Source organism: Leucoraja erinacea, chromosome 17, assembly GCF_028641065.1.
Source record: "Leucoraja erinacea ecotype New England chromosome 17, Leri_hhj_1, whole genome shotgun sequence".
NCBI classification, from domain to species: Eukaryota; Metazoa; Chordata; class Chondrichthyes; order Rajiformes; family Rajidae; genus Leucoraja; species Leucoraja erinaceus.
This window is the reverse complement of record NC_073393.1, coordinates 33,831,527-33,854,887: the sequence shown is the minus strand read 5'-3', so window position 1 is coordinate 33,854,887 and position 23,361 is coordinate 33,831,527. Positions and strand designations below refer to the sequence as shown.

Genomic DNA, 23,361 nt, shown 5'->3' with positions numbered 1-23,361 from the left:
AGGTCTTTGACACTGTAAGGCAGTAAGTAGCTCTACCGCGTGGGTTTTCTCCGAGATCTTCAGTTTCCTTCCACACTCCAAAGACGTACAGGTTTGTCGGTTAATTGGCTTGCAATAAAAAATGTTAAAATGTAAATTGTCCCTAGTGTGTGTAGGGTGGGGTGAGTGTGCGGGGATCGCTGGTCGGCATGGACTCGGTGGGCCAAAGGGCCTGTTTCCACAATGTATCTCTAAACTAAACTAAGCTTTAAAAAGTACAAGAAAATAACATTTTAAGTTATAGTTAGCTTTCCTCACGAATGATCAGGCAATGAAGAAACATAGACATGAATCATTCACTCCTCTATGGGTAACACTCTTGACTGGAGTGCACACGTCTAAGCAGAAATGCCAAGTGGGAGTGCACCACTGGCAGAGATCAGATTCAGATTCAGATTCAATTTTAATTGTCATTGTCAGTGTACAGTACAGAGACAACGAAATGCATCAGGCATCTGAATGAGGCCTGGATTGAATAATGGTCAAAGAGACAGAACATTGACAGGTTTGGTCAGATGGTTGTTCTGGTACAAGCGAGAAGAAACTCAGATGTCAGAAGGTAGACACCAAAAGCTGGAGTAACTCAGCGGGACAGGCAGCATCTCTGGAGAGAAGGAGTGGGTGACGTGTCGGGTCGAGACCCATCTTCAGAAGGTAGATGGCATGCTGAGTGTAGGTAGGGCATGGGGATATGGTGTCTCTCTTGCTCCTGGTTTCACATTTGGCTCCTTTTAGCAGAAACTTCCCTGTGACTGAGCAAACAGAATACAGCCAGGTGCCACCTTTCACAAAGGAGCACAAAGTAGGCTTTAAGACAAGGGAATGATCACAGGACATCTGAGCCCATATAGCAGCAATTGCAGCATGAACTAAAAGTAAACACTTTAAGTGGGCTTTCCGCTGTCAGATTACTTGCTCAAAAAGTAAGCTGTGCATGGTTACTTTTCCAGACCAAAATGCCCACATGGAATGAGGATGGTCAATATACATCTGCAATTGAATGCTTCTTCCTTTTCTTATTGCAATGTGTTGTGTTGTCTGGTCTTTACCCATGAAACCAATGCGTCCTTTGCTACTCACAGTTAATGCAAAATGTGCACGCTTCAATTGAAACTAAATATTGGAAACAGAATTCAACCTAAATACAAACATTGCTAAATAAGTTGAACACGGGGCAAACCTACATCCTGTTCTTCTTTATATACATTTTGGACTTTAGCTGCTACTTTGCCAATGAACCTTTGAATGAACCATGGTGGTTGATGCTCAGCCATAATGTGCATACTGTTAAAAAAAAAAAAAGCCCATTTACACTATCTTCCAATATTTATCAACGGGGTAACCTCTATGCTGATCTTATCCAAAAATCAGTCTGGGAAATTTCCTGAAAATGTCTTATATTTGCATGAATATAAAAACAACTGTAAAAACAAACCAAATTTGTCAGAAGTGCTCTGAATTTACAGTGGCTGCTCCTTTTTATAGTTGTAAGTTAAACATGCTAAGCCATCAATCCATCATCTATGCACATTAGGTACTGATGCTGACAATAATTCAAGTGTGCAAAGTCACTTTGTGATATAACTCATCTTGATGCTGAAGCAAAGCTCAAGAAAAGGTCTTGTCAAGGATAATGTTTCAAAAATGGATCAAGATCCCAGCATGTAGCACCAGAACAATGTCTTCCTCGGCCTAGAATGTCATTGTGTGGGAAAGAACTGCAGATGCTGCTTTACAAGGTAGACACAAAATGCTGGAGTAACTCAGCGGGACAGGCAGCATCTTTGGAGAGAAGGAACAAGATACTGCCTGTCCTGCTGAGTTACTCCAGCATTTTGTGTCTACCTATAATATAATTTGCAGACTTTCACCCTCTAATCGCTATCAGAAATCGCTACCTCTGCCTCAGTTTGGATTGATAAAACCCATGCATTTTCATTAAGAGAACTTTAGTGTATGCCTGTTGTGTGTGATTCTGTATTCTCCACACAATTCAATGAGAGAATAAGCAAGAATTGCATTATTAGTTTAGTTTAGAGATACAGCATGGAAACAGGCCCTTTTGACCCACGGAGTCCATGCCGACCATCGATCACCCGTTCACACTAGTTATCCCACTACACACCAAGGGCAATTTACAGAGGCCAATTCACCTATAAACCCACACGGCTTTGGAATGTGGGAGAAAACCAGGCCAATCGATGGAAACCCACGAGATCAGAGAGAAAACGTGCAAACTCCACGCAGACAGCACCCAAAGTCAGGATCGAACCTGGGTCTCTGGCGCTGTGAGGTAGCAGCTCTACTAGCTGCGCCACTGTGCTGCTCTAAACCTTCTTAATATTTGGGCAAATCAAAACAACTTTACCCACCAGTACTACCCAACATTATGTTTGGATACTCACGCCTGGAAATTTCTGACCATAGGCCTCAAAAGGTTCCTTCCTGATTCAAAGTGTACGTCATGGAACACTTCTATGAGATGGAATAAACATTAAAATGTTGTAAAAAGGATAGCTCAGTATTACGGGATTGAACGTCACATCAAACGTCATTTCTGTTGGGTGGTGTATGATTATTGCTGGGAACGCAGTATTAATGCTGTGACTATAGCCTGGCATCAGCTATCATGATAGCTACTTGTAACACAGCTATAATCTGGTCTAAAGCTGCTTTTTGTTGCAATTTGCAGATTAAATTGGTACAGTCAAGCTGATCTGAGAGCACTGAATGAATAGACCACCTTCAAAAAATTGTTTCATCATATCCTGCTCAAAATATTTCCTAGCACAATATACATGAGTTATCAACAAATGGAATGTATTTACATTAATGTACTATTTTATAAACATGCATTTGACTTTTCACTTCCTTACATTGAAATGTGGATGAATTGACTGTACCAATTTCATTTAGAATTAGAATTAGAATGCCTTTATTGACATTCAAGAAAGGTTTGAACGAAATTTCGTTCCCTGCAGTCACAACAGCAAAAAACAAAACAAAACACCCAATTGACACAGTTCCACACAAACATCCATCGCAGTGAATCTCCAAACACGTCCTCGCTGTGATGGAAGGCAGAAGTCTTCCCTCTTCCCTGTTTGTAAAGATACTTATGCCCCAAGGTTCAAACTGTAGAATCAAGAATATTTATTTTAGCTGTGATGAATCTGAACGTAATCAGTTTGAATCACATGGTTAGTCATGCATTGAAACATGTATTTTAGTTTGGCCTCTCTCACTGGTGGGAAGCTTGTTTTATTAGACAGTGGCAGGAGCTATGGTAGATACATAATGATGATCCTTAGTGGAGCTTATGTGTTTATCATCAATAAGGTTTTCCCCTTTAAGGTTTTATACTTCAGTCTTCTCTCTTGATCTGACACCCTTTTGCCTTGTTTTCATCTCAAGCCTTTGTCTACCCATCTACCAATCGACCCCTCCCCTCACCTGCATCTATCTGTCCCCTGCCAAGCTTTGTCTCTCTACTCACCCCCCTCCCCCTCCCCACTCATCTCTTTTTCCAGCTCTCTTTCTCCTCCACCCCATTACAATCAATCTGAAAAAAGGATCCAGATCTGAAACAACACCTCTGCAGAGAAACTCCCTGACCCGCTGAGTTAGTTTTAATTTTAGTTTTAGTTTTAGCTTTAGAGATCTATCGTGGAAACAGGCCCTTTGACCCACTGAGTCCACACTGACCATTGGAACGATCACCTGTTATCCACTACACACTAGGGGCAATTTACAGAGGCTGATTAACGTACAAACCCGCACATCTTTGGGATGTGGGAGGAAACTGGAGCAACTCTGGAGAACGTGCAAATTCCATGCAGTCAGCACCTAAGATCAGGATCCAACCCAGGTCTCTGGCACTGTCGTGCAGCAGCTCTACCACTGTGCCACTGTGCCGCGCAACTTGAAACAGAATATAACGTTCTTTCTCCATGGAATCCAATCAATGTATTAGTGCTGTAAACGCTCACAGCATTATACTGGTGCAGAAGAAGCAAGGCCAATGTCAGGGTTTAGTTTGTGTCCCCAAATGAAGCATTTGGATTCATTGAAAGAGGTGGACCTTGTGAAAGATCTACTTCCATTATAGTGAATTCAAAGGAAATCTGCCTTGCATCGCAGCCTTGCGATAATGTGGAATTTACTATCAAAGAAAAAAATGGAAAATAAGTTGCCATTGAAGAGTTACTCCAGCACTCTGTGCTTTTTATGCTGGATCAGCATCTGCAGTTCCTTGTATTTCCCCTTTAAGCGTTAGACAAATAAATCTGTGTGAAATTTGGTGTGGGTCACAAATTGGTCTGCTTGACATACTATCTATAGTTCACAATGTAAAGAGAGAACAATGGCCGGTGAAGAGAAACAAATATTGAGGACTTGCCTGGTACCGCAGTTCCATATGTGTTAAGCGTTTTAGCTGGTATATTCAAAGGAGTTCTGTTTCTTTTTAACAAACATCAGCTGGATGATTGTGGTGCTGATTGAGTGGTTATGGCTCTGTGTCTGAATAGTGTTTATGCATGCACACCTTGTATGTTTAACCTTCTCTACATACTCGGGCTGGATTCATGATGTGGAAACACTATCAATCCCTCTTAAACAAGATATGAAAAGGTTAATTGGCTAACAATTTGTTTGCTTGCTTGCGGACACGTAAATTATGTTCAATGTGCTGTAACAAAAATTCTGTCCCTTCCCTCTGTCAAGATAAAAATAGGTTTGTCCGCCATTTTACTGTGAAAATGGCAACCGGTGCTTCCTCGCTTGTATACCGTGCGCAAATATGTTTGCCGAATTAAGTCAATATATTTTTATGTGTCAATTTGACGATCTGTGCTGAATCTTTTTCATTTTTGCTTCTGTCCTTTTTTTTCCAGAAAAAGATTTACAAATATAAAAAGGTACTTAGTAACCCAAGTCGGTGGGAGGTTGTGTTGAAGGAGATCCGGACTCTGGTGGACATGGCACTTTTCTCACCTCTTCAAGATGATTCCATTCACCAAGCGCCCTTGGAAATAGTCTCGAAGCTCCTCTCTGAGGTATGCATCACGTCAAGGTCCTTTAATATGAAAGGGTGACTGTTGAAGATGACTGTTTTTACAATTAATGGAGGTGATTCCGGCTGCCTGTTTTGAGGCATAGATAGGGCAGATAGTCAAAACCTATTTCCCAGGATGCAGATATCAAACACTAGAGGGCATAGCTTTAACGTGAGAGGGGCAAAGTTTAAAAGAGATGTGTGGGGCAAGTTGTTTTACACAGAGGTTGGTGAATGTCTGGAATGCATTGCTGGGGTGTAGTGGTCGAGGAAGATGCAATAATGGTGTTTAAGTGACTTTTGGTTAAGCAGGGAATGGAGGGATATGAATAATGTGAGGGCAGATAAGAGTGGGTCTTGGTATCATGTTCAGCGCCGATATTGTGGGCTGTAGTGCCAGTTCCGATGCAGTACTATTCTATGTTCCATCTAGGTGATGAAGACTTTGCAAATAATTGAGATGAATTGTTAATGAAAATTAAAAAAAATCTTGCAGGTGCTGAAAATCTGGAATTTAAAAAGAAACAGAAAATGATGTAAACACTCAGCACTTCAGGCAGCATCTGTGGAAAGAGAAAGAGTCGACGTTTTGGGTCATAGACGTCATCAGATCTGGGATAGAGGGAAAACATGTCAGAGAAAGGGTGAAAAGGGAACATCTCTGTCAGGGTGAAACCAAATGAATTAATGTCACATTTGGAGGATCAGTTTGGATCAGATTGCAACTCTTTGTTTGTGTGATGTGTGGCTGATAACACAGTTTAGAGACATGTCAGCAAGCCAAACTGTAAAAATAGAAAATGCAAAAACGTGCCAAATGATGGCAGGTAAAAATGGTCAGTTTTAATACAGAACTACGGAAAGAAAGGGTCACACAAAACTTGGGATTTTGAGGCAGAAGGCTTCATAGTGTTCAAGAGAAAGCTAAGTTGCCATTTCTTAAGTTTTCCTGCAGCTTAATTGCATTGATTTTTATCAATACATTGGTTATTTTATTTCTGTGTTTGAGGCAAGAGGAACGGGTTGCAAAATTTGTGCAACATATATATTGTAAATGCAGTTTGCTTAATTTATAACTGAGCACCCAATGGGTCTGACTGATAATAGATTGGCATCATTTACCACAATTTTGTTGCATTGGCTACAACTAAAGCAGGACCAACACTTGCCACTACGGCACTAAAATACTCCGATTCCTGCTGCCCTCATGCTCTAAGACCATGTTCTGGCCTGGACTCGCTACCACAGCCACGTGTGTTTCCTCAGCATTTGCCCCAGCTGCCATCTTGGGCCACATGGCTTCCTATCAAAATCCCCCTTCACCTCTATCCATCTATCACTCGCCAGGCTTTGTCCATTCCCACAAAAATTATCTTCCAACTTTCTTAACCCACTCTCCCCCACCTCCCTCACCACATCAGTCTGACGAAGGGTCTGACCCAAAAGGTCACCTATGTTCTTCTCTACAGACATTAGGTTATTAAACACTACAACCTCAAATAAACTCTGAACGACATAGACTATCATTGTTATTATTGCACTATATTTGTTTATTTATATGTGTACGTATGCGTGCGTATGCGTGTGTGTGTATACACACACATTGAACTTTTTTCTCATTGATTTTATTTACAGTGTACTATGCTTACATATTCGGTTGTGCCACTGCAAGTAAGAATTTAATTGTCCTATCTGAGACATATGACAATAAACCACTCTTGACTCTTCTCCAGAGATGCTGCCTGACCTGCTGAGTCACACAAGGACAGTCTTTTTTGTAATCTTCCATGTACTTGGTGCATCTGCAGAGGAACAACTATAATTTCATATTTAGAATTTTTAGCCAGAGAATTATGCTACAGGTTCCCAAGTGCTTGGTTATATCATTATCGCCATGTTTCTGGTATGAATGGGAAGCAAGAAGCTCGGAGGGGTCTTTGCTATTTTAACGTTATTGTTTGTCCTCTGACAATGGAAGGCCATTGATCTGAAATTTTAATTCTGTTCACTCTCTCTCCCTCTTTCTAAATGTTATTTGAGCTGGAATGATTTTAAAATTGATTTTCTTTTTTTTTTACAGAACCTTAAACTAACAACCCAAGAGCATGAAAACATCATTGTGGTAAGTCTATATTAATGACTGGGATCCAGTGAATGGGTTTAGCCCTGCAGAAACCTTTGAAAGTGCTGCAAGTTCAATACGTCACAAAAATGTCCTCTCAATGAAATGAAAATAAAACTTTTCACTTAATAAAAGTATAATATGACATCAGGGCACAGAGGGCATTGCACACATTTCTCCCAAGTGTCAGGATATTATTTTTAATGAAATCAACATAATTAAAGAACGATTAAACTTCAAAGCACTTGCATTCATCTGAATGCCACTTTCAGACCTGTGTGTCAGATTGGTGCAGTGGTAAAGTTGCTGCCTTACAGCCCCAGAGACCATGGTTCGATCCTGACTCCATCGGCAGCATTCTATAACTGCAGTGCCACAAGATGTAGCAGCACTTGACAAGACTTATTCAAAAGCACAGTCTTAAACCCATGCGTTCTACCATCTGTAAGGATAAGGGAGCAGATTCGAGGGAAATCTCCAATTTTTAAACTTAATTCTCAGAAATTGGGCCTCGCTGACCAGACCGACTTTTATTACCCATCCCTTGTATGCGTTAAGAAGGTGACAGTGAGCTTGAACTGCCGCTGGCTCATGTACTGGGATATGTGTAGTATTATAGGATAGTATTGTTCTGAAGTGTTATATGGTTGTGCATTCCAAGAATTAGAGTTGGAGCGGCACGGTAGTGGAGCAGTAGAGTTATTGTCTTACAGCGCCAGAGACCCGGGTTCGATCCTGACTACGGGTGCTGTCTGTATGGAGTTTGTACGTTCTCCTCGTGACCCGTGCGGGTTTTCTCCGGGTGATCCAGTTTCCACATTCTAAAGAAGTACATTTCTGTAGGTTAATTGGCTTGGTAAAATTGTAAAAATTGCCCCTAGTGTGTGAGGGGATCACTGGCTGGTGCAAACTCAGTGGACCGAAGGGCCTGTTTCCGCACTGTATCTCTAAACTAATCTTAGTTCCAGTGATGATGAAGGGCCAGTACCAAATTTTCAAGTAAAGATATTGTGCATGTTGGAGGGGAAGTTTCAGAGGATGGTGCCCGCATGCATCTGTTTAGTTTAGTTTACAGATACAGCGTGGAAACAGACTCTTCGGCACACCGAGTCTATGCCGACCAGCGATCCCTGCACACTAACATTATCCTATACACACTTGGGCTAATTTACATTTATACCAAGCCAATTAACCTACAAACCAGTACGTCTTTGGTGTGTGGGAGGAAACCGAAGATCCCGGAGAAAACCCAAGCAGGTCATGGGGAGAACGTACAAACTCCATACAGACAGCACCTGTAGTTTGGATCGAATCCGGGTCTTCGGTGCCGCAAGCGCTGTAAGGCAGCAACTCTACCGCTGCGCCACCGTGCCGCCCTCTGGTGTTCATGTCTGCTTCACAAGCGGTGTTGTGGATATGGAAATGGTGTCGGAATAACTGGGCAAGTTACAGCAATGCATTTTGCAAATGACATTCGCTTCTGCCTTTGTAAATTTTGCCTCCAGCGCACACACGCATGGGTCTGAAGAAGGGTCTCGACCTGAAACTTCACCCAGTCCTTCTCTCCAGAGATGCTGCCTGCCCCGCTGAGTTACTCCAGCTTTTTGTGTCTCTCTCCGGTTAAACCAACATCTGCAGTTTCTTCTTTCACACACTATCCTTACTTAGTAGAACACTTCCTCATTGTCACTGAGTCAACAATCAGGAATTAACTGGCTAGCAACACTTTGGAAAGAGCTTCACCATAGGAAATGGGTTTCATTAAGTTTACATTTTGTTTTTAGACTTTACTTTAGAGATACAGCATGGAAACAGGCCCTTCGGCCCACTGAGTCCATGCCAACCAGCGATCACCCTGTACACTAGCACTATCCTGCACACTAGGGCCAATTTACAATTTTACAGAAGCCAATTAACCTACAAACCTTTACGTCTTGGAGTGTGGGAGGAAACCAGAGCACCCGGAGAAAACCCACGCGGTCACAGGGAGAACGTACAAACTCCATGCAGTCGGCACCTGTAGTCAGGATCGAACTCGGTTTCTGGCGTTGTAAGGCAGTAACACTACCGTTGCGCCACTGTGCCACACTCGTAATGCCAATTAGGGATGTACATTCAATGCATGAATAAAACTAAAATGACTGAGCCGTCCTGTAGTGCTTCAGATAACTGTTGCAAATCAACCAGGCAGCCAAAGGGGAAGGGGAACTTCACTCGCAGCTACTGGTGAAGTAGAACGGTCCCCATAGGCTACGGTTCGCTAGGGTGCAAGTGGATAAATATGGAAGAAAAGAGTCAGTCAGTAACTATTAATGATCTACTTCCCTGGCGTGACAGGGACTTAAGCTGCAAATAACTTTCTGACCCCTGCTGTAACCTGTGTTATCCAGAACAAAAACACATATCGGAGATTTACAATAATACAATGATTCAATGGTACTTTATCATTACATGTACCTTAGTACAGTGCAATTTTATCTATAGCATACAGTTCAGTGACAATCCTACTATACAATGGGCACAATCATACGAAGTATCAAGTGTAAGATCGTAGACTACACAGAGTCCACTCTTTAGGCATCCTCCTGTACACTTAATACCGCTCAATGTAAAAGTATGTGCGTTGTTTAAGAAGAAAGCTGGTTTGGGAATTTCATTCAAGAAAAGAAAAACTTGATATATTTATTACTTGTTTAAATATGTACGATAAATTGGCTTGCCGGAGCCAGGAAGATGGAATAATTTGACATGCCTCATTTCTGTCCTCAGGAAATAGCACCTTTGCTGGAAAACAACCATCCTCCACCAGACCTCTGCGAGTTTTTCTGCAAGGTATTATCGTTAATTCTATTTGTATACATGTGTGCGCCTGGAGGTATAGGAAGAGAACTGACACGATTCTTGTGCATTCAAATATGCATTTGCTGTTAATCACGCTGAAATAAACATTGCTTCAGGGAAAATTCAGCGGTTAAATGAAGCATATGGTATGAAAATATCCATTGCTCTGCAAATCCTAATTGGAGAAACTGTCCCTGCCTTATTAAACATTAGAAATATGGGGGATTGTCTTGATAAAGTCATACAGCATGGAAGTACACCCTTTGGTTGAACCCATCCATGCTGACCAAGATGCCTCATCTAAGCTAGTCCTATTTGGCTGCATTTGACTCGTATCCCTCTGAACCTTTCCTATCCATGTACCTGTCTAAATGGCTATGAAGTGTTGTTATTCCTCAATTCATCTGGCAGTTCTTTCATACACATAGCACCCTCTCTGTGAAAATGTTGCATTTCAGGTTCCAATTGAAACTATCCCTTCTCACCATAAACCTGTACCCTCTAGATCTTGCAACACTGGGACAAAGACTCCACTATCTAATATCTTTAATATTTTATACAGCTCTATAAGATCACCCTCTCAGCCTTTTGCACTCCAAGGAATAAAGTCCTTGCCTGCCCAACCTCCTCCTATAGCTAGGCCCCTGAGTCCTGGAATCATCATCATAAATCTTTACTGCGCACTTTCCAGCTTAATGGCATCTTTCTTGGAATAGGGTGACCAAACCTGTACACAATACTCACAAGTGCAGCCTCATCAGCACTGTGTACAACTGACATAATATCAGATTCAGATTCAATTTTAATTGTCATTGTCAGTGTACAGTACAGAGACAACGAAATGCATTTAGCATCTCCCTTGAAGAGCGACATAGCAAACGATTTGAATAAAAAATAATAAGTGTAAGTGTCCGGGGGGGGGGGGTGGTGATTGGCAGTCACTGAGGTACGTTGTTGAGTAGAGTGACAGCCGCCGGAAAGAAGCTGTTCCTACCTGCTGGTTGCAACGGAGAGACCTGTTATCCCATCATCAATATTGTTTCCCTGACTGATGAAGGCCAAAACCCTTCTTCGCCGCCCTATTTACCTGTGATGCCATGTTCAAGGAACTATGTACTTGTACTCCTGGATTCCTTTGCACTACAACACTCCCAGGGCCCTACCATTCACTGTGAAGCTCCCGTTCTGATTTGACTTCCCAAAATGCAAGACCTCCACACTTAACTGAATGAAGATACAGATGTAAACCGAGATCCAGTTATACAAGGACAAGAGAATGTGGAATTGTTCTCAGAGCAGAGGTTAAGCGGACATTTACAGATTTTAATTTATGAATCTTTTGAATGAGTAAATAAGGATAAGCCATTTATTTTGCAGATGTTGGAATCCAAGGGTTAGTGGTATTCATTATTTGGCAGGGAGATTATTCTGAGATTTTTTTTAAATAAAATAAATTTTTAGGAGTTGGCAATCAAAGTAGTGGAAACAGATATTGGAGAAACATTCATGAGAGAAAGGGATATATTGGCAAATAGGAAACATTTGTGTGGGAGTAGGACCAATTTAATATCATATGAACAAATAGCATATTTTCGTGAGATATAATTCTGTGCTGTTTAAGGTATTTGTAATGTATGGCTGCAGAAACGTCATTTCGTTTGGACCTCAAGGGGTCCAAATGACAAATAAATTGAATTGAATTGAATTGAATTTTTCTTTCTTTCTGCAGCATTGCAGAGAGCGACCTCGATCGATGGTTGTCATCGAAGTCTTCACACCTGTGGTTCAGAGAATCCTAAAACACAATATGGTATGTTCCCTTTTATAAAAGGTATTTCCACCGCTGGCATTGCTCAATTGTGAAAAATATCTTGCATGCTGACAGATGGTGGAATTTCTTTCTGTTTTCTGTATGTTTATTTGCCTTACCCGGGTGATTAATATTATCAAAACTGTAGAACACATCATATAAATTCATAGCAAATGGTGAGAAACCATACAAAATATGTAGGAAGGAACTGCAGATACTGTTTACACCAAAGATATCAAGAGTGTTTTATTGTCACATATGTCCCGGATGGGACAATGAAATGCTTACTTTCTGCAGCACAACAGAATATGTGAATTTGTAAACTTAGTACATAACGTGGGAAGAGAAAGAAAAAAAGTTCAGTAATTAACAAATATAGTGTAATAATACTATAGTTTCGGGTCAAGACCCTTCTTCAGACCCGACCCAAAACGTCATTCATTCCTCCTCTCCAGAGATGCTGCCTGTCCCGCTGAGTTACTCCAGCATTTTGTGTCTATCTTTTATTCTAAATAACGACAGCTGCTCTTCACTCACAATAGAACAACTTTTACTATTGCTGAAGGTAAACACCCTCTGTTTAAAGGGCTAATATCCGTAAAGTTGAAATGGTCAAACTGGTGCGCACACAGTTTAGTTTATACACGCCATGCGGAATACTGGCCCTCCTTTGCATCCTCAAACACCTAAAATGACTCACCATATCTATTTGCCTGGAATTTACACTCAGCGGGTCAGGCAGCATTTCTGGAGAAAAGGAATAGGTGACGTTTCGGGTCGAGATCCTTCTTCAGACTGAAGACTGACCCACTGACTTGCTCCAGCTTTATGTGTCTATCTACAGTGATACTCTCATTGTCCTCAGTAATCACTGGGACAGCCATGATGAAGTGAAAAGCTCCATTAGCTGGAAGATGCTAGAGGCTTGAATAGCTTGTGCTTTACGTCTGTTTGGCTGATGAGTGCTCAGCTGTGTGTCACAGTACCACCAGCAATGAGAAATTCAACCTGTAACGTTCGCAGTCTTTGAACCAAGGATATTTTGCAAAGAGGGGCCCAACGGAGCAATACTTCAACCAGCACGAATGAACCTCATGAACCTTTAAGAGGCTAACCATCAGCATAACAACATATAATCCCCCCAAGCAAATGACCATGTCTAGGTACCAGCCCGGTGGAACTGGAAGAAGTTACTTTACTCTTGCAATATGCGCTCCTACACAGAAACAAAAGAGAAATGAGACCACCAATAAAAGTACAGAAACATACAGCCGCATATTAGAAGTGCCGAGACTGTTTTATATAAATTTAATGGTTGAGGTTTATTGGCTCAAACTATGAGATGCATGTTAAATCTTAGTCATCACAATCAGCAAGGGTCACCGTGCTACGGCATTCGTCAGCATGCTGATTTGTGGAGTGTTAACTCCACAGTTAACTGTTGGAGGATTACATTTACCAGTTTCTTCTGTTGTTATTGGCAACTTTGCAATGCAGTTGGCTCAGCGATTGTCCAGAACCAGAATAAAATATACCCTGGTGGAAATTTAGTTTCATTTTCCTTGGCATGGAAATGGAGAGAATATTTACAAATTGGAAGAGATTGATTTGCTCTTTCCTGTATGGTTGAATGTAACGACCACAGTTGAGTCAACTTTGGATAGAACATCTCAAACTGGGACTGCTATCAAAATTGTTCCATCAAAAATATATTGCGTTGTATTTTGCATGTTGATTTTGAGGATAAAACAGAACTACAGCTTTACAAATGACAATAGTTTAAACAAGGGCGGCACGGTGGCGCAGCGGTAGAGTTGCTGCCTTACAGCGCCAGAGACCCGGGTTCGATCCTGACTCCGGGTGCTGTCTGAATGGAGTTTTACGTTCTCCCCATGACCTGCATGGTTTTCACTGGATGCTCCGATTTCCCCCCACATTCCAAACACATACAGGTTTGTAGGCCAATTGGCTTGGTTTAACTGTAAATTGTCCCCAGTGTGTGTAAGGTAGTGTTAGTGTGCGGGGATTGCAGGTCGGCATGGATTCGGTGGGCCGAAGGGCCTGTTTCCGCGCTGTATCTCTAATCTTGGTGGTATTCATTTTTTTTACTGTGCTATTTTGTGACTCTGAAACAGAAACCATTAATATTTAGTCCCTTATTTGGCAGTGTCACTGGAGGGTGCCAAATAAACGAGTGTTTGTCAGAAAATGGGCTTAAATTGTATATTTTGGGCAGTGAAATGGGTCTTTTAATGTTTATCTAGCAAATGCTGTGCTTGGTATGGAAATATTTGATACCAAAACTGGATATAAAACAGGCAAATGGTGCCTTCCCATTTTTGATAAACGCCAAATAAGCGACTATTATTTATGAGTCCATAAATTAGCTATTATTTTGAAAGATTTAATTACATTTCTGTTGTGATACATGTAACAGAGAAACAAAGGTAGACAAAAATGCTGGAGAAACTCAGTGGGTGAGGCAGCATTTGTGGAGCGAAGGAATAGGTGACGTTTCGGGTCGAGATCCTTCTCTGTCAATCTTCGATTTTTTCAGCATCTGCAGTTCTTTCTTTACCAGAGAAACAAAAGCTGCTCTTATATGCATCCTAAAAATATATAAATATCATTTATTTTTTATTTTATAAGGCATGTGAAAACAGTTCCAGTTAGATGACAAACGCTTGTATCAATCCAATATTATTCCATTCTACCAACGAGTGCCTTTGAATAACCTATGACAAATCTTAGATTCAAGTTCCAAAGATGAATGGCATGATGCATATGCAGTGGTGTGGCGCTGTAAAATATGTCCTTTAAAATAATTTAGTTTGCATACGCCATAATTAACCTAAAATTCCCTTCTCATTTTTTAATGGATGCGCGGAGTGACATCAATTTTGTTACACTATTTTCCAGAACTTCTTGGATTTATGGACACTGCAAATATGTTTGTTTCCTAGAGCATTTTTTTTTTGTATTGATGGGAATGATGATATCAGATGAGCCTCCCTCCCCAATGGGGTTACTCGTCTCTTGATTTTAACAAGAATAAATTAAACCAATATTTTAGAGTGTCAGGAGACTAAAGATTGCCATAACTGAAAAGTGAGCTTCTTTTGAATAGGTTTGTACGATCATACATAATGTCACCTGGGTAGCTTTAACATTTTGATTTTTTATTTTATCACGTGGTCAGGGAATTGGAAAGAAATGATGCTAGATATCATTACACTCTAAGCACAAAACATGTTTGATGCTCCTAATATTCATGTTCAGAATTGACGAGATGCCTTTTCAAAGTAAAGCTTGAAGAAGCCATATAATGGTTAGGAAGGAACTGCAGATGCTGGTTGACACCGAAGATAGACACGAAATGCTGGAGTAACTCAGTGGGACAGGCAGCATCTCTGGAGAGAAGGAATGGGTGACGGAAGACAACCTCTTCAGATTGAGGGTCAGAGGGGAGGGAAACTAGATATATGGAAGGGTAAGGTGTGAAAACGACAGATCAAAGCAGACGATGGTCAAGGAAATTTAGAATGGGTCATTGTTGGCTGAGGGGAAGCTGACAGAGAGGCATACAAACAGTAAAATTAACCAGGACGACAGTGAGTATTTGGAGAACTAGGGTGGGGAGGAACGGAGAGAGAAGGAAAGCAAGGGTCGCTTGAAGATAGAGAAATCAATATTCATACCATAGGATTGTAAGCTTACAGTTTACAATTGTGGAATTTTGACTTGGGGAGGTGGCCTGTTTAAAGGAATGGGTAGATATGAATGAATCAAATCTTTAACCATTAGTGTAATGGATTGCAATAAACAGACATTTGGTGTTTGGTTGTAACCCTTTTGTGTTTAAAAGTTTCTATTCTTGTGCAGTAGGTCAGCTGATTCCACCAGCAACATGTTTTTGTATCTGGAGAGAAAATCTATCTACCAATCGTCCCTTTTATAGATGGCCTCCATTGATGCTATTATAATGAGGAGGTATAAAGATATGTATGTTCCATAAATGGCGGAGTCACAGTCATACAGTATGGGAACAGGCCCTTCGGCCCAACTTGCCCATGCTGACCATCATGCCCCATCTTCTTCTCTAGTCCTATCTGCCTGCATTTGGACCATATCTCTCTAAACCTATCCAAAGTACCGTTCAAATGTTTCTTAAACATTCCGATAGTACATGCCTCATCTACCTCCTCCAGCAGCTCGTCGTATATACCTACCATCCTTTGTGTAAAAAAAAATGCTCTTCTGGTTCCTATTAAATCCTTCCACCCTCACATTAAACCCCATGTCTGCCTCTTGTTTCTCTTACCCTGAGTAAAAGACTCTGCATTTACCCTGTCTATTCCACTCATGATTTTACACACCCTCCCATGGTCTTGTACATATTTCTAATTTCATCTCGTGCCTCATTGAAATGGCTACCTGAGGTGACAAAATTAGCTCATGTCTGCCTCCAGCATGTTATTTCATGTCTTTCTGCACTGGTTGAAACTGATTGTCACGCTGTTGTTAATATGCTGTGCTGATGTGAAAGGAAATGGAACTGTGCCCATGGCCATATACAATGAAGAGAGAACATGTATCATGAACATATAAGATAAGTAGGTTAGCATCCTCTTGGCAAAAGATTACCACTTGAGTTTGCGATTTAAAAACAAAATCAAGATTTCAAACCATGATTTCAAAACATTAGCAGAAGTAAGATTCGTGTAAGTACATTTATATTATGTACAATGGGAAAAGTCATTTGATTAGCTATTGTAGATTAGCAATCAACACAATTTAACACTGGTTTTTCTAGGTGAGCAACGAGTAACCTGGGGTAAAATAGATTTTTTGCAGGTTTCCGCCTTCAATGTATTTTTCTTGCGGGGAAGAGAGGGGCAAAACCTTTAGAAAACGTAATGGCAATTGGTTTAATGTCTCCTTTTCATGCTTTGTTTTAGTGACACAAGCGACTGCCTGTGCGTTTCTACCAGAAATTTGACTGGCGAGGTTAATCAGTCACCTGAGTCAGTGTGTAATCTCTTAAACAAGGTGCAACCCCGATTGAAAAGTGATTGGCTGCATAGTGATTCCTTTTAAAAAAAAAAAAAAAATGATTTAACCTTTTGCCTCCATGAATATTGTCAATGTATTTTAAGCCATTTGTAAGGTTCCCTTGCAGTGTACTATTGTTCCTGACAGGTTGCGAAAATAATCTGGTTCGTTACTGTGTTTCTGAATGCATGTGGTTCTATTTCAGGCAGTTGTTCCCCTCCCGCCCAAGACAAATGTCCTTTCTACTGTCCAGACAAGCATTAATTTGCCTGGAGAATATCTATATTAACAAGAACAGATATATGGAACAGATCCAATGCAGCCTATTAGGAGCAAATATATGGTCAAGCTGAATTTTTCTTACAGGTTCATAATGAATTTTACAGCAATAAATCTGATATGTTTCCCTATGCCTTGTTCCAGCCATGTTCATCCATACTCCCATACAAATAGTACCAGACATTTTGGACAAAATACATTGGTTGGAGTTTGATAACAATGATTACAAAATAGTGCAACCAAGTTGAAGTCTTGACATTGTCTTCAAAGAAAAAGATTACGGTTATTCTGCCCATGATTTTGCCTCATTGGAACTGACGGCCTCACAAAATGGAATAGTTTTGTATAAGTGTTTAAGAAGAAACTGCAGATGCTGGATAATCGAAGGTACACAAAAATGCTGGAGAAACTCAGCGGGCCAAAACGTTGCCTATTTCCTTCGCTCCATAGATGCTGCTGCACCCGCTGAGTTTCTCCAGCATTTTTGTGCACCATAGCTTTGCATAGTTTAGTTCAGAGATACTGAATGGGAATGGACTGTCCAGCCCACTGAGTCCATGCCGACCATCGATCTCCGTTCTCATTAGTTCTACGTTATCGCACTTTCGCATCCATACCCTACACAGGAGGGGCAATTTACCTACAAACACACATGTATTTGGGATGAAGGAGGAAACTGGAAATCCTAGAGGAAACCCACATGGGACAACGTGCAAACTATACACGGACAGCACCCAAGGTCAGGATCGAACCCGGGTCTCTGGTGCTGTGAGGCAGCAACTCTACCAGCTGCGCCACTGTGTCATCCTTCAATTTATGTGCCAAAGATTCAGCTTCAATGTATATTTGCCCATTTGAGTGAGGTTTGATTCTAAAAGCAAAATGCAATGCATTGAGAAGCTCAGGTAGCACCTGTGAAGAAAAACTGTGTTAATATTTAAAACCTACAAACGAAACTGGATGGCTGATTAATGCTGGGACATTTGAGATATGCATACATATGCATAAGTATCCTACATACTTGTACAAATATACCAGACCATTGAAACCCAGTAAGTTTCCTTCCCAGTGGAAGTTAACCCATCTATTGTTAACAGGAAAAGGGAGAAGGACTCAAATAATATGTTAATAGGTGACGATCCTATTTGGCGCTTCAAGGAACCTTGTCCTTAGAAAAGCATGGCCGCATGTCTGATAGCAGGTGGGGAGAAAAGCAAGATGTAGATGACGATCACTATTTGTTCGAGTATTAATCCTGTGGTGAACATTGGTTCCCACCTTTTTCCTGATTCAACTCCTCTTGAGCCAGTTTGTGGCCATTGCGAGTTGGCCCATCCTAAGTTCATAAGTTATAGGAGCAAAATTAGGCCATTCGGCCCATCAAGTCTACTCTGCCATTCAATCACAGCTGATCTATCCTCCCCTCTCAACGCCATTCTCCTGCCTTCTTCTCATAACCTCTGACACCCATACTGTACTTATCAAGAATCGGTCAATCTCCGGCGTAAAAATATCTATTGATCTGAACTCCAAAGCGTTCTGTGGCAATGAATTCCACAGATTCACCACCCTAAAGAAACTAAAGAAATTCCTCCTCATCTCAGGAATTGAGATTCCTCCTCATCTCTTTACAGGTAAACTAAACTCATTACTCCCATTGTGTCAGTGTGAGGTCTCTGCAAAAGGCATCCAAATGAACACTGATTTAAACTGTAACCTCGTCTGCTTCAACCATTCAACCTTTTTTTTTGCTCAAGTATTCTAAATCCTCTGCCTGAACCATCCCTGGCAGTGAAATGCCCATGCTCTGATAGCCACAGTGCAATGGAAGTAATGTCACTGAATATTTCTCTTGTAAACATGGCTGGCAAACTATCAGCTGGAGGATGCATTTGATGAAAGGTTATCTGCAGTTCCAATGAAAGAGTGCCAAGATGACATTCAGTGCTTCTGTCTCTATAGTAGCTGCCTGCCCTGTTGAGTATTTCTACTTATTTTGTGTCCAAAGCAGCAAAGCTTCAAATCTTTGGCTTTCATTTTGAGTTACTTGTGTGGTTGAAGGTATTGCCACCAGGGGATAGAAATGAAAGCCTTGTTGAGGTTTAGGTTACAACTGTTGGGAAGAGCTTATTGCTGGCAGAGATCCCACTGAATGAAAGGTTTAACACTGAAATATGAACGCATGAACTGGTACTTTGCCAATGGCCAAAGCTCAAAATACTGATTACACCAGTTGAATAGAGTAGTTTTTATTTGCAATAAGTGGGTCTAGGCCGATGATGATGTGAACCCGCGGTAATCCCAAGGTACTTTTGAAATAATCTGACAGCGTAGTGTTGATCCCAGCCTCAAAACAGTTTCAAGTTTCGCATTGTTTAATTCAGGCATATCAGCGCTGAGGTTTCACACTCAAAGCCAATTTTATTTGGCACCGATAGACGTTCACAAGAGACAGAGGTGTACTGATTTTATGTTTTTGTCTCTGAGCATGAGCATTGTGTGCAAACTGCTGTCATACTGAGATGCCGTTTGCCGAAACAGATTTTGACGGTGGGTCTCGATTTCCTAATCTGTTCTTAAAATGACCAAGATAATACAGTTTAAATGCGCGCTTGCTTGAAGTCCCATTGGATGATATACCGTTGTCAAAGTGCCAAAGGATTAAACTTTCAGAAATACTTCCGTCATGATGATCTACACGAGTCAGAAATGAGTCTAATGCACAAAGACATCTCCCATACTTGGTTTAGTTTTAACCTGCAGTTGAGGGGAAATTGCAGGACTATCCAGGACCTCTTCTATATCATCTTTGTTAATGTGGGCAAGCTTATGGCATATGTTTCTTTAAGGATGGGCTGGGTGCAATGATAATTTTTTCATAGAACAGTATAGCACAAAACCAGTCTCGTTGGGCTAAAATAAGGTAATGAAGTCATATGGAATAAGAGTAGAATCAGGCCATCAAGTCTACTCCGCCATTCAATCATAGCTAATCTATCTCTCCCTCCTAACCCCATTCTCCTGCGTTCTCCCCATAACCTCTTGACACCTGCACTAATCAAGAAATGTCTGTGTCGAACACGATGCCAAGACCATCACTTATCGACCAGCACTTAACTCATATCCCTCCATTCCCTGTATGTCCATATGCCTATCCAAAGATATTTTAAATGCCACTAACATATCTGCTTCAATCACCACCCCAGGCAACCTTTTTTAGGTACTCGCCACCCTCTGTGTAAAAACAGTATCTCCTGCACATCTCCTTTACGCTGTCCCCTCTCCTCCCCTCACTCTCCCTCTCCATGGACTCACTGCCCCGTTATTACATTTTTCAATCGCCAGAGATAAATCATCTCCATTCAAATATGCTCCAAATATTAATTAGACTGAAACATTTTTTTTTACTGTGTATCATTTTAATGATTGTTGAAGGTTAACTTTTAATTGGAACCTTGCAGATACTGTACAAGCTGACAGACTACCCATGGACTTGGGAATGATGGCCAATATTATTTATTCTGAATAATGGATTCTTGTATTATGACTTTAATTTAATGGCTGGTTCTTTTATTATTTTACCTGCATGACTATTTCACTCCTCAATACTTACTACCACGTCAACTGATTTTGCTGTGGAGGGAATGTCTGAAGCAGCTGAGATAAGGTCATCTGTAGAAGGTCTACTTGAACAAGTTTAACCATGGTGTTTGAAGTCTAAAGTAGTTTGGGGGCATTCCCTGCATGTACAGTGCCCTCCATAATGTTTTGGACAAATATCCATCATTTATTTATTTGCCTCTGCACTCCACAATTTGAGATTTGTAATAGAAAAAAATCACATGTAGTTAAAATGCACATTGTCAGATTTTATTAAAGGCCATTTATATACATTTTGATTTCACCATGTAGAATTTACAGCTGTATTTAGACATACTCCTTCCACCCACTTCAGGGCACCATAATGTTTGGGACACATGGCTTCATAAGTAATTGCTCAGATGTGTTTAAATGCCTCCTTAATGCAGGTATAAGAGAGCTCTCAGCACCTAGTCTTTCCTCCACTATCCATTATCTTTGAAAACTGTTATTGCTGTTTATCAACAAGAGGACCAAGGTTGTGCTATTGAAAGTCAAAGAAGCCCATTATGAGACTGAGAAACAAGAATAAAACTGCTAGACACATCAGCCAAACTTTAGGCTTACCAAAATCAACTGTTTCGAACATCATTGAGAAGAAAGAGAGCACTGGCGAGCTTACTAATCGCAGAGCCAAGGAAGACCTCCACAGCTGATGACAGAGAAGAATTATCTCAATAATAATAAAGAAAAATCCCCAAACACCTGTCCGACAGATCAGAAACACTCTTCAGGAGTCAGGTGTGGGTTTGTCAATGACCATTGTCCGCAGAAGACTTTATGGTCCTGCTTCAAGCTGAGTGTGTAAATATCAAGACTGGGAAGAGCGAAACCAAACATCCCTCAAACCACTTCTGAACCAAAGAAGGACGTGAGACTTTAGCGGAACATTGCGTTTAATTGTGAAGCCAAGGGTTTACAACGAGTGGCACCGATCAGAGCGAGGACCACAGATGGCATCATTGCCACAGACGGATGTGGTGGCCAAGCCAATGGATATTTGTAAGGCAGAGAGAGATAGATTCTTGATTAGTACGGGTGTCAGAGGTTGATAGGAAGAAGGCAGGAGAATGGGGTTAGGAGGAAGAGATAGATCAACCATGATTGGAGAGTAGAGTAGACTTGATGGGCCGAATAGCCTAATTTTACTCCTATCACTGACGACCTTATGATCTTATGGACAGAGGACATAGGTTTAAGGGGTAGAGGTCAGAGGGTGAAGGGTGATCTTATAGAGGTGTACAAAATGCAGGAAACATGTTCCCGCTGTTGGGGGAGTCCAGAACCAGGGGCCACAGTTTAAGAATAAGTGGTAGGCCATTTAGAACGGAGATGAGGAAAAACTTTTTCACCCAGAGAGTTGTGGATTTGTGGAATTCTCTGCCTCAGAAGGCAGGCAAGGCCATTTCGCTGGATGTTTTCAAAAGGGAGTTAGATAGAGCTCTGAGGGCTAACGGAATCAAGGGATATGAGGAGAAGGCAGGAACGGGGTATTGACTGTGAATGATCAGCCATGATCACATTGAATGACGGTGCTGGCTCAAAGGACCAAATGGCCTACACCTGCTATGTGTCTATGTAAATACAGAGGCTACACTGCAATATGCAAACCACTGGTTAGCTGCAAAATAGGTTACAGTTTACCAAGAAGTACTTAAAAGAGCAACTACAGTTGTGGAAAAGGGTCTTGTGGACAGATGAGACGAAGATTAACTGATGTCAGAGTGATGGCAAGAGCAAAGTATGGAGGAGAGAAGGAACTGCCCAAGATCCAAAGCATACCACCTCATCTGTGAAACACAGTGGTGGGGGTGTTATGGCCTGGCCATGTATGGCTGCTGAAGGTACTGGCTCACTTATTTTCTTTGATGCTACAACTGCTGATGGTAGTAGCATAATGAATTTTGAAGTGTATAGACACATCCTATCTGCTCAAGTTCAAACAAATGCCTCAAAACTCATTGGCCGGCAGTTCATTCTACAGCAAGACAATGATCCCAAACATACTGCTAAAGCAACAAAGGAGTTTTTTAAAGCTAAAAAATTGTCAATTGCTGAGTGACCAACTCAATCACCTGATCTGAACCCAATTGCGTATGCCTTTTATATGCTGAAGAGAAAACTGAAAGGGACTAGCCCCCAAAACAAGCATGAGCTAAAGATGGCTGCAATACAGGCTTGGCAATCACCAGAGAAGACACCCAGCAACTGGTGATGTCTATGAATCGCGGACTTCAAGCAGTCATTGCATGCAAAGGATATGCATCAAAAATACTAAACATGACTACTTTCATTTACATGACATTGCTGTGTCCCGAACATTATGGTGCCCTGAAACGAGGGGACTATGTATAAATGCTGCTGTAATTTCTACATGGTGAAATCAAAATGTATAAAAATGGCCTTTATTAAAATGTGACAATGTGCACTTTAACCACATGTGATTTTTTTTCTATTGCAAATCTCAAATTGTGGAGTACAGAGGCAAATAAATAAATGATGGGTCTTTGTCACAAACATTAT

General features: G+C 41.1%; 1 protein-coding gene across 2 annotated transcripts in view; it reads left to right on the top strand.

Moving 5' to 3' along the window:
- The window catches only part of cmip (c-Maf inducing protein), a 231,350-nt gene that overhangs the window by 148,631 nt on the left and 59,358 nt on the right, over window positions 1-23,361 (top strand). For both annotated transcript variants that reach the window (XM_055648942.1, XM_055648943.1), the window contains exons 4-7: window positions 4,935-5,096; window positions 7,176-7,217; window positions 9,987-10,049; window positions 11,788-11,868. In XM_055648942.1, the coding sequence (XP_055504917.1) occupies window positions 4,935-5,096; window positions 7,176-7,217; window positions 9,987-10,049; window positions 11,788-11,868 (348 nt within the window). The remainder of the gene's footprint in view (window positions 1-4,934; window positions 5,097-7,175; window positions 7,218-9,986; window positions 10,050-11,787; window positions 11,869-23,361) is intronic.